Here is a 15771-nt window from a genome sequence, read left to right on the forward strand (position 1 = left end):
CGGCGCGTGGGGCCGTGACGTCCCGCCGCACGCGGGTGACGCCTCGCCGCGGCCCCGCCCCCGAGCGCCGCGCAGCTGAGGCGGCCGCCATGGCGGTGCGGTTGCTGCTGGCCCGGGCCCTGCGCCTGCTGCCGCGCTGCCGCCCGCCCCGCGGGCCCCGGCCCGAGCCCCCGCCCCAGCCCCCGCCCCAGCTCCGGCCCCGGCTCGCCCCGTCGTGGCGGCCCTGGCTGGCCTGGCTGCCGGCCGCCCGCCGCCTCCTGCGCGGCCCGTGCGGCGGGCTGGCGGCGGTGGCGCGGCGGGGCCGCGGCGGGGCCTGCCTGGCGCTGGCCGTGGCGCTGGGGCTGGCGGAGCCGCGCCTGGAGGAGCAGCGACGGGCCGAGGCGGCGTGCCGCCACATCCAGGTGCGGCGTCCCCAGCCCGGGCCGAGCGCTGGGCAGCCCCCTCGGCTCCCTCCGTGAGGGGGGCGGCTGCTGTGGGGAGCCCCTCGGCACCCTCCATAGAGGGGGGGTCTTGCTGTGGGGAGCCCTCAGACACCCTCTGTGGGGGGGGGTCCTTGCTGTGGGGAGCCCTCAGACACCCTCTGTGGGGGGGGTCCTTGCTGTGGGGAGCCCTCAGACACCCTCTGTGGGGGGGGTCCTTGCTGTGGGGAGCCCCTTGGGCACTCTCCATAAAGTGGGATGTCCCTGTGAGGAGCCCCTCGGTACCCTCCATGAGGGGGCCTTGCTGTGGGGAGCCCCTTGGCACCCTCCATAAAGCACGGGGGGGGTCCCTGTGGGAAGCCCTCAGACACTCTCCATAAAGGGGAGGCAGGTCCTTGCTGTGGGGAACCCCTCAGACAGACACCCCTCATGAAGGGGTCCTTGCTGTGGGGAGCCCCTCGGGCACCCTCCGTGAAGGACACGGGGTCCTTGTGGGGAGCCCACCCAGGCAGCCCCAGTGAAGGACACAGGGGGCCCTTGCTGTGGGGAGCCCCTCGGGTACACCTTCCCAGCTCCCCCCAAGGAAGGTGGGGCACCGCTATGAGCAGCCCTCAGACACATCCCCAAACTGGGGGCTGCTGTGGGCAGCCCCACAGGCACCTCCTTCTCCCCCAAAACAGGGGAAGCCTCTGGTCAGCAGCCCCTTGGCACCCTAAAACAGGTATCAGGGAGGGTCCTCACTGTGGGGAGCCCCTCACACCCTGTTCCCCCACTAAAGGAGGAGGTCAGGGCCCTGGTGATGGGCGTCCTGTGTCCCAGGAGCCTGGTGTCGAACCCCCAAGTCCGTCACCTCTCTCCAGGGCAGACTGGGCCAGGCCATGCTGGCAGGGCACCGGTACGGATGGTGCTGAACGTAGTATTTCGTGGGTAAAAATAGACATTTGGTGTTCAGAGCCAGCTGTCACCTGCCCCACTAACCAGCAGACAAACACATTCCTGCAGAGGTTTTGCCTTTCCCTGAAGCTTTGTGGGGAACTTTGCCTCCCCTGCCCTTGCTGGGTAGTTAAATTTGCTTTATAAATTTGCTCATCCCCCTTCCACTGTCCCCGAATCTGTGTCCCTTTGCCCCAGGGCACATCCCTAGGCTGGCCGCTGGCAGGTCAGGGTTGTGGCTCGCTGGGGAGTGTGCTGGTTTCTGTCTGTCCAGGTGACAGCTGTGGCACCACCAGACCTGTGGGATCGTGAACGCTGGAGTTAAACTCCAGCACAACCCTCCTGTGCTTTGTTTTCTCACATCTCTTTCGATTTCCTCCGGCTTTCTCCTGTGGCCGAGTCACTCTTCCTCAAAATAACTGACCCTTGTACTCAGCTGCCACAAAAGCTCAGGGCATTGTTTTTCCATCTTTTGCTCTTAATTGGATTTTCTTTTAAATGCTGTTTGCCTGATTTATTTATTGAGGGGGGAGAAAAGTGTACTAGTGTATCTCTTTTTAGAAGTATTTAATTAGACTTGTCTTTACAAAACATGTTTATGTTCTAGATTAGCAAATGACTCTCGCTCCCCCTTCCTCCTCTTCCTGTGCATCTACAGCACCCTTGGAAAGGGCACTTTTGGTAAAGGCTGTTTTAGGGGTAAATCGTTTCAGATAAAAATATATGGGCTGCATATTAGTTTCCCTGTGATTACAGTGATTTGAGCCTAATGGTTAGAACCTGATTGTGCGTTTTGGGTTGGACCAGCCCAACAGGACGGTAATACTGCTTAAACAGGAAGGGAGTTCTCCTTCGTTGGGAAGTCTTGGATAACCGAGCGGGTTTTTTTATCATTGTGGTTTTGTATTCCTTTCAGACCGTGTTTGTTGGAAAGAACAAGCCGCAGAAAAATCCCCTGAGCTCCTTCCGCTGGCAGGGCTTCAAGCTGGAAGAATATCTCATCGGCCAACCCATCGGGAAGGGCTGCAGCGCTGCGGTGTACGAAGCAGCTATCCCTTTCTCGTGTGATCGTCAGGGCCGTGCGGAGAGCAGCCGTCTTGCCGGGCCGGGGCCGGCTGTGCAGTGCGATCATGGCTCACCTTCGCAAGCGGCTGGAGAGGAGCCTGTAGAGAAATGCCAGCCAAAAGGGGCTTTTCCATTAGCTATCAAAATGATGTGGAATATTTCGGTAAGCAGTTGGTTCTTAATCTCCTTGTCTGTCACGGGGGAAGTCTGGCTGAAATGTTTAATGTGTAAGTGTTGAAAGAGCAAGTTAGGTAGCACACGATGAGCATTTCAAAACAAAGCTGTTGATATGTGACATTGGAGACATCAGTTGTGAGCGAATGGTCCCAGAGCAAGGTAATCAGCATTCATCATTCCTCTGGAAGTGGCGCTGGGAGCTGCTGCTGGTGGTGTTGGTTATGGAAGTGACGTGTTTTGGAAGAAGAGTTTTTCTGAAGCTGTCTGTAATGTTAAGGTGTAAGACCAGCAAAGCCACCACTGCCAGTGCTTTAGGAATCAGTGTCCTGGTCAGTGTCAGGACAGAGAGAGATTTTCTCCTGCAAAGGGTAGCTGGGGTGTGAGTGAATGGTCACAGGGGGTTGGACAGTAGCCTGTGTTTGGGTCCCCTTGCCCCTTGTGAAGTGAATGGATGAGAGCTGTGCTCACGTTTCCCAGCCTGGGTGACTGTCTGATCCGGCCCTTCAATGGGGTTGTTCCACACTTAAAAAAAAAAAACACCTGGCTTTTCCTGTTGAAGAGGTTTTGTGGCACTTGATATGACAAGTGGGTATTCTAAGGGAGTCTTCCCAAACACCAGCATCTGAAATCCCTTGGGCTCCAGGAATACACCGACATTTAGCTGTGGGCTTTTCTGGTCAGGTTTTGAAGTTGAACACAAGTGTTAGCATATAGCTCAGGGTGCTAAGAGTCGAGGGTGTGTTTGAAGAGACAAACAGATTTCTTTCTGCAAGCAAGGCCTTGACACATCCCTTGGCAAATTATTTAAGTCGTTCATTGCCTGCCCTGATTTTCAAAGTAGAGAAAAGAGTCCCTTCAATCTAGTCTCAGTTGATTCAGATGCAGCACCCGCGTCAGGATTATCTGCTTTCGGTCTGTATTGAGGCTGAATGCTTTTTCAGCTTAAACCACTCTGGTGTCTAATTGCTGTTGCAGGCTGGTTCATCAAGTGAAGCCATCCTCGATGCGATGGGCCGAGAGCTTGTTCCAGCCACGGGGGTTGCCTTAGCTGGGGAATATGGAGCTGTCCCTGGCCGCAGGTACAGTCATTGTGGAAAACGGTGGCGGTTCTGAAATGTTGACCTGCTGATTTTATCCGTCCTTTCATTTTGCGGCACATTTGTACTGTTAAGCAGGTGGCCAGAGGTTTCTATAATAGTTCCCGAAAGTAGATAAACCCGAAGCCTTGGTATTATTAATGGCTTGGGGGGGCACGTCAATGTGTTCTGTCTGAACGACAGTGCCTGCAGAAGTGCTGCACGCCTCAAACACCCGTGTGGGGATCGGTTGCTGGCTGCTGCGGGGAGTTTTCTCCAGGGTGCGTTTCTCCAGCACGGTTAGGAAACCACACAGCAACAGCGCTGTTGGAACAGTGATTTTAGCACAGCCTCGTTGAGTCTGAGGAGCAGATTGTGGCACGGCGGGTTGGCCTGCGGGGAATTTCTGCAGCTGAACTGTACCAGCTTGGCTGGTGTAGTAGTCCAGAAGCATGTCAGAAAAGTAAGGGCCAAAAAATGGGGAACTGGTTGGGGTCCTGCCAGCGGTCTGATGGGCGACGGTGGCCAGGCACTTGTCTGCCCTGTGCCTTAGTTTCCCCATGTGTAAAAAGCATCAATACCTGTAGAGTTAAAGGCTGTGAGGAGCTGCTTCTGATTAAACATCATCTAAATACGTGCATCGTGGTGCTTTTTAATTACAGAAATATACACCCACAATTGGTAACAATGTGACTGTATTAAATATCAGACAATTTGTAACACAATTTGACTGTACTGTTTTAGAATGGGTTTGGCTGTAAAATGGTTGCTGCTGGGCAGGGAGGTTGAAACTATTCTCCTGTGAGGAAACGGGCGAGAAAGAAAATGGAAAATGACTCAGTTTCTACTCTTTCACCTCAGTGAGAAGTGAGCAAACAGCATGAAGGTGGGAAATTGCACGGAAACTTTTTAAGTTCTCTCGAGTGCACTATCATTGTTCAAAAATGCATCTTCTTGTTCGATTTGAAACAATGGAGTCTGCAGTCCAGATTGTCTGATTTAAATTTCAAATACATCTCAGCTGCCAATACAAATGAATAATGAATGCTGTGCGGTACGTCGCTAGCTGGGAATGAGACTGAGCAGCCAAAGGGGTATTTGACATTCAGGGGATGAGAGGGGAGAGCGAGCTGTTTGGCAGATAGATAGGTAACCTGCCTTTCATTGTAGCGAGTGCTTCCTGCCCGTGCCCCAAAACAGAGGGTCTCAATCGATAAGCCTCGTGTGAAGCTGACCTTTATTTTACGTCTAAGAAAGTAATAGTGTTTGGAGTTCGTTTCCTCTAAAGCTGCTGTTCCAGTTCTTTTTGAACTCAGAAGCAGCCTGTGACTAGCTCTGCCTTTGTTAGCGGCATGGGAAGGGCTAGCAGGGTTTGAATAAAATGAAAGGCTGCATGTTATGTGTAAGGGGTTCTGGCAAAGCTTCGTTCGCAGCGCAGGTAAAGCACCAGTATTCCCTGTTCAGCCATCATATAGAGGGAAATCCAGTTACCACAGGGTCCTCCTGACAGCTGGGGTGAAGCCTTGGTCTGCATGCCCTCCCCGCTGGTGCATCAGCAGACGGTGCTGCCCTGATGGTGACAGTTTTGTTTGCTGTGGGAAGTGCCGGGGTAGATTCTGAACTGTGGAGAAAGTGCTGGGAGCCACCCGCTGCTGCAGCGGATCTGCTCGGGCTGTGGGCACTTCGCATCAGCGTGGGAACCACTGGGCTGAGGCGCTGCCTGGGACGTTGGCCGTGAGGGCAGGGAGGTTGCTGTCCGTGTGGCTTCTGGCTGAAGGGTTTCCAGGAGGTGAATGTTTGAATATTTGCTTAATGTGCAGTCCTGTAATCTGTACTGAGCAGCCTTAATGCTCTCTCTGATAAGGCTTTCACTGCAGAATAAACATGTTTGCACCTGCTCTGGAACCTGTTGGTGGGGAGGACAGGCTGTATTAAGGAAAAGTTGTTCCAGAAAGAGCAGAGATGTGTCTGTGATACATGAGATCTGACCAGGAGACCGATGTAATCTGTATTTATACTTTTACACAGAAAACCCATCCCTGGGAGGAAGAAGTTGCAACCTCATCCGAATATAATCCAGGTGATCCGAGCGTTCACATCCTCTGTCCCTTTGCTGCCCGGAGCCTTCGCAGACTATCCTGATGTTCTTCCATTAAGCCTGAATCCCAGAGGGATCGGTCATAGCCGCACGCTCTTCTTGGTGATGAAGAAGTAGGTAGAGAGAAGCTTGTTAACGTGACTTGGGCTTTTCATGAGACAGCCCGGCGGGGCTGCGTATTTGGCTGTGACACGGGTCCTTGCAAAGATCTGGCCCGGGCTGCTGCCAAAAAGCAGAGTACACTCTTGGAAATGTCTGCTAAGACTTGTTCCAAGTCCTTGAGATTTTAACTCATTTGACAATGAAGACAAGCCATTCTTTTTAACCATGGCCCCAAATTAAAGTAAGAAGTGAGGAGCTTGTGCCCATTATTGTCTGCCCTTCTAAGTCTGAACTTCACCCCTAGTCTGAACACGCCGCTATAGACAGAGTAGAATCAGTAATGAGATTTATTAGCACTTGGCATCTCTGGCTTTCTCAGTCAGGTTTTGGTTTTGAATGGGTGTTGCGGTGGTGTCGACATAAAAGCACCTTCTGTTTCCCTCTCTTTTGTTCTGCCTGCGTCTGGAGAAGCGCCCTGTCCTCTCTGTATTTCATGAATATGTGCTTTCTACTGATGGGCACGTCTCCTCATTTTGTGCATACAATCTGCACAGGAATCTGCCTCCTCTTGTGGGCAAAATATAACACCAGTACATAAAACCAGCAGGAATGACCGCAGTCTACCTGGAGCCCCTCGCCCCGCTGTTTAAGAGGCTTCTTTTATTTGTTGTTGTTGAACTTGGGCGAGAGTGCCAAAAATTCAGTGGTGGGTGGTGTTGCAAAAGAGAGGATTTGAGAACAGCGGGCAGGGGAGTGGGGTCAGGGTGAGGCTGGGAGCTGGGAAGGCATCGCAGAGGTCAGGAAGAGTGTGTCACCAGCCAGCCAGCGCTGAGGTTGAGCTGCCAGCGATAAGCTTCTGAGGTGCTAATTCAGAGGTGTTCCTTGTTCTAACTAGTTACCCGTGCACGCTGCGCCAGTACCTGAGGGAGAGCAGTCCAGATGTTTGTCTCTCCACGATGATGATTTTACAGCTCTTGGAAGGCGTGGACCATCTTGTGCGACACGGAATAGCACACCGAGACCTGAAGTCTGACAACATCCTGGTTGAATTTGATTCCGGTACGTAGATTGCTGAGTATAAATGCCAATTGAGTCCTGCACCAAAGCGATGCAGTTGCGTTGCTGTGCAGGGAAATCCTACCCAGGTGTGTGCTTGGGGGAAAACCAAGCGCCAAACCCTTTGAAGAATCTTGGGTTTAGTTTTTAGCTTACTGCTTGCTGTCACTGCAGTGCTGGGAAGTCATTTATCCTGTCTGTGCCTCAGGTTTTGGATCATTAAAAGGGACTTGAAAGGAGCGTTGTGCTGTAATCAGGTGGCGAGAGGCAGCGTATTGCTGAGGCGACACGTTACCCAAGCACAGTGAACATTGGCTGGAGCAGATGGGTGTATAATAACGGCGCATTTGTGATGCTGGAGGTGCCTTTGCTTCAGGCTCTCAGCTCTGGCACCTCTCACTAGCCCAACAGCACAGGGCGGTTCTTAAAATCCCTCCTTACAGTCAGGGTAATAGTGGTGCACCCTGGAATGATGAAACATTGGTTGGAAGGCAAGGGAACTGACAGCGTTAAAGCCAAAAGCAGCATTTTCATCAGTACTTGTTCTGTCAGCCTCTGAGCTCAATTTTCATTATCTCAGCTCTTTTTTGGTGTGATTGAGATGTAAATGGACAGGAACCAACAGCAGGCAGCCAGATCTGTGTGATTAGGAGGTGAGTAGATTGAGCAGTATGAGGGAGTGAGAGAGAGAGGCTACTGGAATCACAGCCTCCCTTCCCTGGGACAGGCCTGACAGGCAGACAGGACGGAGGATTCCCTGTCCTCTCTCCACCTGGCTGAATGCAGTGGCTTAAGGGCTTGGGGGGAACGATGATGAGCTCCTGCCTGGCGCAGCAGGCGTGTCTCCTCTGTGACCACCCCACCTGCCCGGGTGCCCTCGCCTAACACGTACAAGGCTCTGCGAGCAGAACCAAACAATAAAGAGGATGATGGTTCGTGTAGCTGAGTTAAAGCTGGCCTACCCTGCCTCAGATCTGCTTTTTTAAACTAAAATAGGTGGGTCAGAAGACTCTCTCTCTCTGTTCATATGACTGAATGCTAACCTGTGTCATTTGCAGCTGGCTGCCCCTGGCTGGTGATCACGGACTTCGGTTGCTGTTTGGCAGATGAAACCATCGGCTTGAGACTGCCTTTCACCAGCTCTTATGTGGATCGGGGTGGCAACGGCTGTCTTATGGCACCTGAGGTGGGTGTCAAACGGACACCTTGAGCTCTGAAAGGTGAAATGTACTCAGTCGGTGTTATGAGGCAGAATCGACCTTTCCCACAAAGTTTGCTCTTCGGTCTGTTCTCGGGGCCCCTTTCTGTGTAGCTGTTGAAGAAGTTTACATAGCAGTCCTTGTGTGGTGACAGTAGGTTTTGTGAAATTATTTATAGTTCCTTTTTACTTCTCTGATGATAACCATAATAAAAGCGAGGATGCCCTTAACTGTCTGCTTGACCTGGAGCTCCTTGCCTTGCATTGCTTAAGTGCTGGTGCAGGTTTGGTTGTTCATCTGCCTGTCTCCTGTCCATCTCCAATCCCACTGTGAAATAGGCCTTGGGACTCTGTGAACACCAGTCAGGGGCAAGGACTAAAGCCTAGGCGTGATGACAGAACTCCTCCTGGTGTCCCGCTGGGTTGAGCACTGCCAAAGGCTTAGAGCATGCCATAGGCAGTATTTACACCAGAGATTTAGATGAAACCTAGCTTTGGTGTCAGTCTCTCTCAGTTTATTGCAGTGGAAATGCTGACTCAACCCTTGAGAATTAGTTTTAGCACAGAGCCCACCCTAGAGCTGTTTATTTGAACATCCCCATCTCTGTGACAGGTGATCACAGCGTCACCGGGTCCAGGCACGGTCATCAACTACAGTAAAGCCGATGCTTGGGCTGTTGGAGCAATTGCCTATGAAATCTTTGGCTTGGCCAATCCTTTCTACGGCCACGGGGAATTGGCTCTGGAGAGCAGAAGTTACCGTGAAGACCAGCTGCCAAGCCTGCCCAATCATGTGCCCCTTGAAGTGAAGCAAGTGATAAAGATGTTACTTCGGAGGGATCCCAACAAGGTAAGAAACCCAGTGTCTTGAAGAAGTCACCTGGCTGGTCTTGGGGAGGGAGTACTTGTAGATCCTTTTGCCTGGAGGGCCATGGCTGCAGGACTGCAATCCAGCTAGTCACTGCAGTGTAGGTAACGATCAAAGAGCCGCGCAGAGTCTTTGCTGAAGTATAGTGTGGCCCCTCGTGTGTGGTGTGGAATAGTTTCAGGGATTTCAGCAGATGTTTCTGTTGGGGAACTGAACCTTGAACTGGAGGGTTCCATGCAGCTGCCTGATTTCAATAGTCACAAAGAGCTTTTGAATCGTGGTGCCTTGGAGGAGGCTCAGGGGGCTTTGGCAGCGTAGGTGCTGCAGGCAAGTGATGGGATGTGAGTGCAGCAGGATGTGCTTATCTTCCCCCTCCTTCCTTTTGCAGAGATTGTCTGCTCGAGTTGCTGCTAACGTGCTTCACCTGAGCCTCTGGGGTGGCAGTGTCCTAGCGTCCACGACCCTGAAGGCCGACCAGATGATCGCCTGGCTTCTCTGCCAGTCTGCGGCCGCTCTGCTCACAGAAGGACTGGTGGACAATAGGCGGGTAGAAACCAAAATGAAGATGTGCTTTTTGGCAAACCTTGAGTATGAAGACCTCTGGGCAGCGATATTCCTGTTGCTGGCCTGGAGAAGCCGCTCTGGGTGAAGAGTCCCATCTGAGACTCGGCCACGCTACAGATAAATGGCACTTTCTAAAGGCACGTGGTAGTCTGTCTTTTCTGTCTGCCTGGAGTCCTGTAGTGCTTTAGGGAACAAAAGTGCAGGCCTGCGTTTAAGAGGTCGAGTTTATTTCTAGCAAGCATTAGTACACGCTGCTTTTCTCTCCCTGCTAGAGGAACTGCCCTTGCTTCTCAGTCTCTCAGTGTGAGGGCGTGCGGACTGTGCAGGTGTCCTGAGGTACGTGGTTGGTTTTGCTTGCATTCGGGAGCTCTTAAGTGATTCTCAATCGTGTGTTGACCGAAGCGATTTCCCTTTCGGAAGAGGGGGCGTGTGGGAGGAGGCACTGTCTGGCTGCTCGTTAAACGGAAGCATCATGGGTTTCAGCACTACACTGAGAAAGCCGAGCTGACAAAGGGACGCGCGATCTTTCTTTTCTTAGGAAGACCAGCGGTGGTCTCGAGATGGTAATCCTCTGCAGCCACAGGGTCTTGCTATAAAATTACAGCCTAAAAGCCTCCTCAGTGAGGTGCTGCCTGGTGACGTCAGCGTCAGGAGCCGCTTGCTTCTTACGGCAACGCACCATTCAATACCTCACCAGTTGCACGCGAAATAGCAGAAATACATTGAACTCAGAACCCACTTACATGGGTTTCCTGATTGTGGTCGTGTGGTGACTGCTGCCGCGGGGTCCAAGGCTGAGTCAAACCAGTTAGGGATAATAGCGCAAATGAAAGGGCGCTGAGCAGCAGTGCCTGCTTAAAGAGTTTAGTGTGATGCTCTGCTCTCTTAACGACCTTTTATTTTTCTCTGTTGAAGTAATACCCTTTGGTTGGGCAGGGCAGGAGACAGATGTTTGAACAACAGCAGTGGTGTTTATGAAAACAACATTTGAATGCATAGTCCTGTTTATGAAAACAACATTCGATTTGTAGTAGTGTTTATGAAAACAACATTCGATTTCATGTCTATTGCAGTGTTCAGAGGAAATGGGGAGAATGTTATGTATGCTTGTTGCACAATAAATTGAAGATGAAGCTCTGCTGCTGAGTGGGTCTCTAAATGTAGTTCATCTCCGTTCGGTGGAGGTGGGCTTTAGGCTGGTGGAGGCCTCGGGCCCAACATGGCCCTGGTTCAGCAGTGTCTTAAAAGATCGTTCAGCTCTTTCCAATGCTGCCTGTGGAACGTGTCATTTTATTCCACCAAACGGAGTTTCCCGAAGAGGAATGGACCTTGCCTTGTGAACCTGCCTGTTTGGTACTCTCCTGAATGGTAAAACGCTGCCTGCTCCTGTAGTTTGTGGGTCGATGACAGCGTGTGTCGAACAGCTGATATCCCTAACCCTCATGCAGAACATGCTATCAGGATCTTGCACGCTGAAACGGCACCTAGTTCAGCAGTGGTGCAAAGCCACCTGCCGGGGACTGGCCCTGCTCATTTTGCCTTGGGCACAGCACGCTGCTGGGGCTGTAAAGAAGGCTCAGCAAAGAGCACAGAGCCTGGGAAATCGTGGGAAGTGAGCTCTTTGGGGGAAAAGCTGCAGAAAAAGAACATTTTTTAATATTGGTCTGACCCCAGCCAAAGCTGCTACTGCTTTTTCTCAGGTGCTGAGTTCTCGCAGCACACTCTTAGCTGGGATGGCTGCCTCGGGTTTGTGAGCTCGGTGCCTGTGTCTAGCAGCGAGGCCTGTTCCCCGGGCACTGCCTCTGGAGCTCTTTGAAGAGTAAATACTGTCGCTTTTCTGGCAGGTCTCTGCTCTGTCCTCTCTTTCTGGCGGTCTGCAGCGTGGGTAGCTCAGCAAGGCGCAGCTCTGCCTTGTTGACATGCAGCGTCTTCCCTTGTCCCTGCAGTACGGGGCACGGAACACGTGTTCCATAAGCAGCTGGAGGGAGCAAGCTCGCTGCTGTGAACCTGCTCTGGCGCGTTCCCTTGCCTCTGCCTTTCCCTGTCTCTCTGGGGTCCCATTGCTGCAGAGTAGGGAGCAGCATGTGGAGCTGGAGCCGTCTGATTTCAAGTGGTGTCAGTACTAGGCCAACCAGGGATCAGATGGATCGAATGGTGCTGGTTACCTCCAGGCATTAAGGAAACTTGCTCCCCCTGGAAATCATTTCATCTCTGTCCTCAAAAATGGCCTAAAACACTTGTCCTGCAGCACTGCCGCCGGTTCTTAAATCCCCATTAGTGTTTCTCCTTTGTGTTTTGTCTGTTGACAGTTCTGCTGAGGTTAAACTTATTTTTGTTTTCTTTCCCTGCCTGCCTTTCATTAGTGAGACATTTTTATGATTTTTCAGCATTTGTGGCGCTTTTGTAAAGCGTGGTTTAACAGTATATGCTGTTAATGCAACAAATGCTACCTCACTTTGCTCCCTCCAGGCACATGCAGAAAAACTGGACCGTTGCCCAGCACGTCCCAGCACGTCCCTCTTGCCCTGTTGTGCTAATCCCTAGGCAGGCGCTTGTCGGAGACAGGCTGTGGTGTTTGTTCCCGGTGCTGGCTGGGAAGCAGAGCAGGCGTTGGGAAGCGGGGATGGAAGGCCAGGAGGAGGACCTCGGGGGGCTGACCCAGATCTCTGCCCCTGCCCGAGCGGTGGGGTGTCCGGCTGCACTTTGAACCCCGGGGAGGGTGGCGGGCGCTCTGCCCGCCCGCGGTGTTTGAGGTGAGACAGAACAGGCTCTGCTGCGTGTGGGGCTGAGGGTCAGAGCCCGTGGGGCAGGATGAGGACCCTGCTCTGGGCTGGCTGCAGCCAGCTGCTGCCCCGGGAAGCCGGGCCCCGCGCTCGCAAGCTGGCTGCGGTGGCCGCCCCACGGCGCGGCCCCTGGCCCTCACCTGTTCTGGCCACCTCTGGCTCCTCGCCCAGCGCGTCCCCGGGGCACGGGGCCCCTCGCCACTGGGCCTCACGGTTCAACATTCCCCCCAGTGCCCTCTCGGTGGCCCGGCCCGCGGGGGTCTGCTCTATGATGAAACTGCCCGTTCAGGGGTCGGCAGAGGGACTGGACGCAGCTTTCGTTGGTGTCCCTCTGGACACGGGCACGTCCAACCGGCCAGGAGCCAGGTAAGGGCTCGCCGCGGTGCCCGGGGAGCCGGTGCCTCGCTCCAGCCAGCCAGCACGGCTCCTCTGGGGAGAGGGGCGCTGGGCACACGGCGTGGGCGGCAGCTCTGCCCAGCAGCTTTTCTTACCCAGCTGCGCTGTCTCTCCCCAGGTTTGGCCCACGTCAGATCCGGGCTGAGTCGGCGATGGTGAGGAGATACAACGCCAGCACGGGGGCAGCGCCTTTCGACTCCCTGCAGGTGGCTGACATCGGCGACGTGAATGTGAACCTCTACAACCTACCCGACAGCTGCCGCCTCATCCGAGAGTCCTACCAGAAGATCGTGGCCTCCGGCTGTGTGCCCCTCACCTTGGGTAAGGACCCTGCGTCCCCCTGCCGTGCCACCGTGTGCCTGCTTGTCCGAACTCCCTCTTTTCCCCACCTCATCCAGTCGGAACGTGATCGAAGGTGAGCGATGAATCTGTCCCTGGCACGAGGTGTTGTGCTGTATTTACAGGCCCTCTGCTGAAATGGCTGCCAGTAGCAAAGCCTCCTGCGCTGTGCCAAAAAGGAGGAGGGTGGGTCAGCTGAGAGGCCGTGTCAGTGCTCCCCAGCCAGCACAGCCTGGAGCTCAAGGGAAGGCAATCAGCGACACGCTTTCTGTGTCCTGTTGCACAGGACCCAAAGCAAGAGCAGTCTGTGTCCCTCTGGAAAGCCTCGAGCTCGAGCGAGTGCCCGGCAGTGTGCCGCTTTGCACAAGGCGTGCTTTGGGCGCCTGTTCAAGCTTCCAGCTGTCACAGCTTGGCATCACTGAGTGAAGTGAGTGCAGAGAGTCACCAGGGGCAAATCATCAGTTACAGCATCCTCAGAAGTGAATCAAGCACCTACTTAAAAGCCTGGTCAAGTGTCCCGCTCCATGAGCTGCGGCTGCCGGCAGTGGTGCATCTCTGGTCCTCCTGAGGAGGGAGGAAGCAACCTGCACATGGGATCCTCAAGTTTTCCTTCGGGAGTGAAGCCCTAGGGTGTAGAAACAAGTGCAGGATTAATGGATTTGGGGGGGAAAATTGCCTGGGAAGAAACATAATGAGTGCTAAGCACCTCTTGCAGGGCTTCACACCCTCTTGCCTGTCCTGTTGCAGGTGGAGATCACACCATAACCTACCCCATCCTGCAGGCTGTGGCAGAAAAGTAAGTTGCTAATTTGGAGATGTAGATTAAGGACCTGGGAAGGAGCCTCAGGAAGGCTCACGGCAGGGCCATCGTGCACGGGATGGGGATTAACACAGCCACCTGTCTCGACTAGGCATGGTCCCGTGGGACTGGTGCATGTGGATGCTCACACCGACACCGGGGACAGAGCCCTGGGGGAGAAGATCTACCACGGGACCCCATTCCGGCGCTGCGTGGAGGAAGGGCTGCTGGACTGCAGCCGCGTGGTGCAGATCGGCATCCGAGGCTCCTCTTATGACCCCGACCCTTACCAGTACTGCCGGGAACAGGTAAGCTCAGCCACGGGCCTGTGCCAAGAGTTGCTTTCTTTCCCTGCCACTGATATTCCCATGTCATTAATATTCCCTTAGCATCAGCTGGGTAAGAAATGTCTTTTCTGCACCCTGTCCCATGCCAGCAGCTTGGCCCACAAGACAGCTGTTCCCAGCCCACCGAGCCGTTAGTCGAGCGGCATGTGCGAAAGCCGAGCTGTGGGCACTCCGCAGCTTGGCTCTGCGCTGAGGATTTATCCTGATGGGGCAGGGGATGCTGCGCTCTGCCTGCCTTCCCTGAGCGCACACCCACGTGTGTCCGTGTGCCCGCAGGGGTTCCGGGTGGTCCTGGCTGAAGAGTGCTGGCTGAAGTCCCTGGGGCCACTGATGGAGGAGGTGAGGAAGCAGATGGGGGAGCAGCCGGTGTACATCACTTTTGATATCGATGGGCTGGACCCTGCCTATGCCCCGGGCACCGGGACACCGGAGGTGGCTGGGCTCACACCCGCACAGGTAAGGGGGCGCAGCTTCCTTCCCCCGTGGGACAGGGACCTTTTTGTGCTCGTTAGGGGAGGTCATAGCACCAGCGCAGGGTTAGGGAGGCCGGGGAGCATTTCGTAGGGGTCATGAGGAAGGGAAATGTTGAACTGGTGAGGTTTGGTCTGTAGAGGTTGGGTTTCCTTGTCTGTGTATGGGGAAAGCAGAGAAATCTGTTTTCTTCCCAGGCTCTGGAGATTATTCGTGGCTGCAAAGGACTGAACTTAGTGGGATGTGACCTCGTCGAAGTCGCACCCATGTACGATGTCTCTGGTGAGTCTAAAGATGGTTGGCAGTAAAGAGGTGTGCCTGGCCGGCAGCTGGACAGCAGTCGCGCATTCATGGCTTGGGGTTCCCCCCCCTTTCTGTCGCCTCTCAGGGAATACAGCCCTCCTGGCGGCGAACCTGCTGTTCGAGATGCTGTGCGTCCTCCCCCGAGTGCAGACAGGGCGAGGGCAGCTCCCACCTGCCCCAGGGGCAACGCGGCTCTGACCCTGGCCATGGCTTTCGGGTCCCGTTCCCCTTGACTGGTTGCAGCCAACGTGGGCTTTGCAGTGAGGAATAAATGCCACTTACTACTAAAAAAGGTAATTTTAAGCTGAGAAACTAAGTAAAGTAGCAGATGGGTTTGAACAGCCCATTTTAACAAGGGTGGCTGTAGCTTTTGAGTTTGCCTGGGAAAGGAAAAGATGAGGCTAATGGTGTTTCACCTGTGCTCTCACCACTGGAATCGCTTACCTGGCTCTTAGGGGGCACATGGCAGAACTGCCACGGGTAAAAAGTTTCTCCCATTAAGATGCAGCAACAGGACAATGAATGCAGAGGAAGGGAGAGCAGCCGCAGGTGGCCTGGGGCTTGTTCTGAGAACAGGGGGATACCCGACTCGATTGCCTGCGGGGATAACCAGGCCTCTCCTGCAGCAGGAGCAGTGTAATTGCTCTGGGAATTTCTGAGCTGACGCGGAGGTGAGGTTAGTTTGTACGTGGAAACACAGAGCCACCTCATCACACATTAAAATAGTTTATTTTGGTTGCGAATCTGTAATCGTCTTAAAACAAAACAACATCAGTG

The 15771-nt window shown here is 53.9% G+C and overlaps 2 protein-coding genes across 5 annotated transcripts; both read left to right on the plus strand.

Moving 5' to 3' along the window:
• The first annotated feature begins 45 nt into the window (after positions 1-45).
• Positions 46-10694, plus strand: PINK1 (PTEN induced kinase 1). The gene is made up of 8 exons (XM_080379336.1): positions 46-401; positions 2269-2580; positions 3570-3673; positions 5699-5881; positions 6766-6929; positions 7985-8112; positions 8738-8974; positions 9381-10694. The coding sequence occupies exons 1-8, from the start codon at positions 90-92 to the stop codon at positions 9639-9641; spliced, it is 1701 nt and encodes a 566-aa protein (XP_080235462.1). The 5' UTR covers positions 46-89; the 3' UTR covers positions 9642-10694.
• Positions 10695-10775: 81 nt separating this feature from the next.
• Positions 10776-15737, plus strand: AGMAT (agmatinase (putative); the record flags this gene model as incomplete). Of its 4 annotated transcripts, XM_080379344.1 has the most annotated exons (9): positions 10841-10924; positions 12101-12309; positions 12571-12705; positions 12854-13056; positions 13822-13870; positions 13986-14181; positions 14497-14676; positions 14889-14973; positions 15080-15737. In XM_080379344.1, 9 exons carry the CDS (start codon positions 10922-10924, stop codon positions 15190-15192), a joined length of 1173 nt encoding a protein of 390 aa, XP_080235470.1. In that variant the 3' UTR covers positions 15193-15737. The 4 variants fall into 4 exon arrangements, with proteins under 4 accessions (XP_080235472.1, XP_080235473.1, XP_080235471.1 ...); XM_080379346.1 differs by lacking the exon at positions 12101-12309 and having other exon boundaries at positions 10776-10924; XM_080379347.1 differs by lacking the exons at positions 12101-12309; positions 12571-12705 and having other exon boundaries at positions 10776-10924.
• Positions 15738-15771: the final 34 nt, after the last annotated feature.

Source organism: Falco punctatus (assembly GCF_963210335.1).
Source record: "Falco punctatus genome assembly, chromosome: 3".
Lineage (NCBI taxonomy): Eukaryota > Metazoa > Chordata > Aves > Falconiformes > Falconidae > Falco > Falco punctatus.

Coding starts and splice junctions, on each gene's coding strand:
- PINK1 (XM_080379336.1), top strand. CDS start 90: ATGGCGGTGCGGTTGCTGCTGGCCCGGGCCCTGCGCCTGCTGCCGCGC. Junction 2,581..3,569: donor AAATGATGTGGAATATTTCG/GTAAGCAGTTGG, acceptor TTGCTGTTGCAG/GCTGGTTCATCAAGTGAAGC. Junction 5,882..6,765: donor CTCTTCTTGGTGATGAAGAA/GTAGGTAGAGAG, acceptor TGTTCTAACTAG/TTACCCGTGCACGCTGCGCC.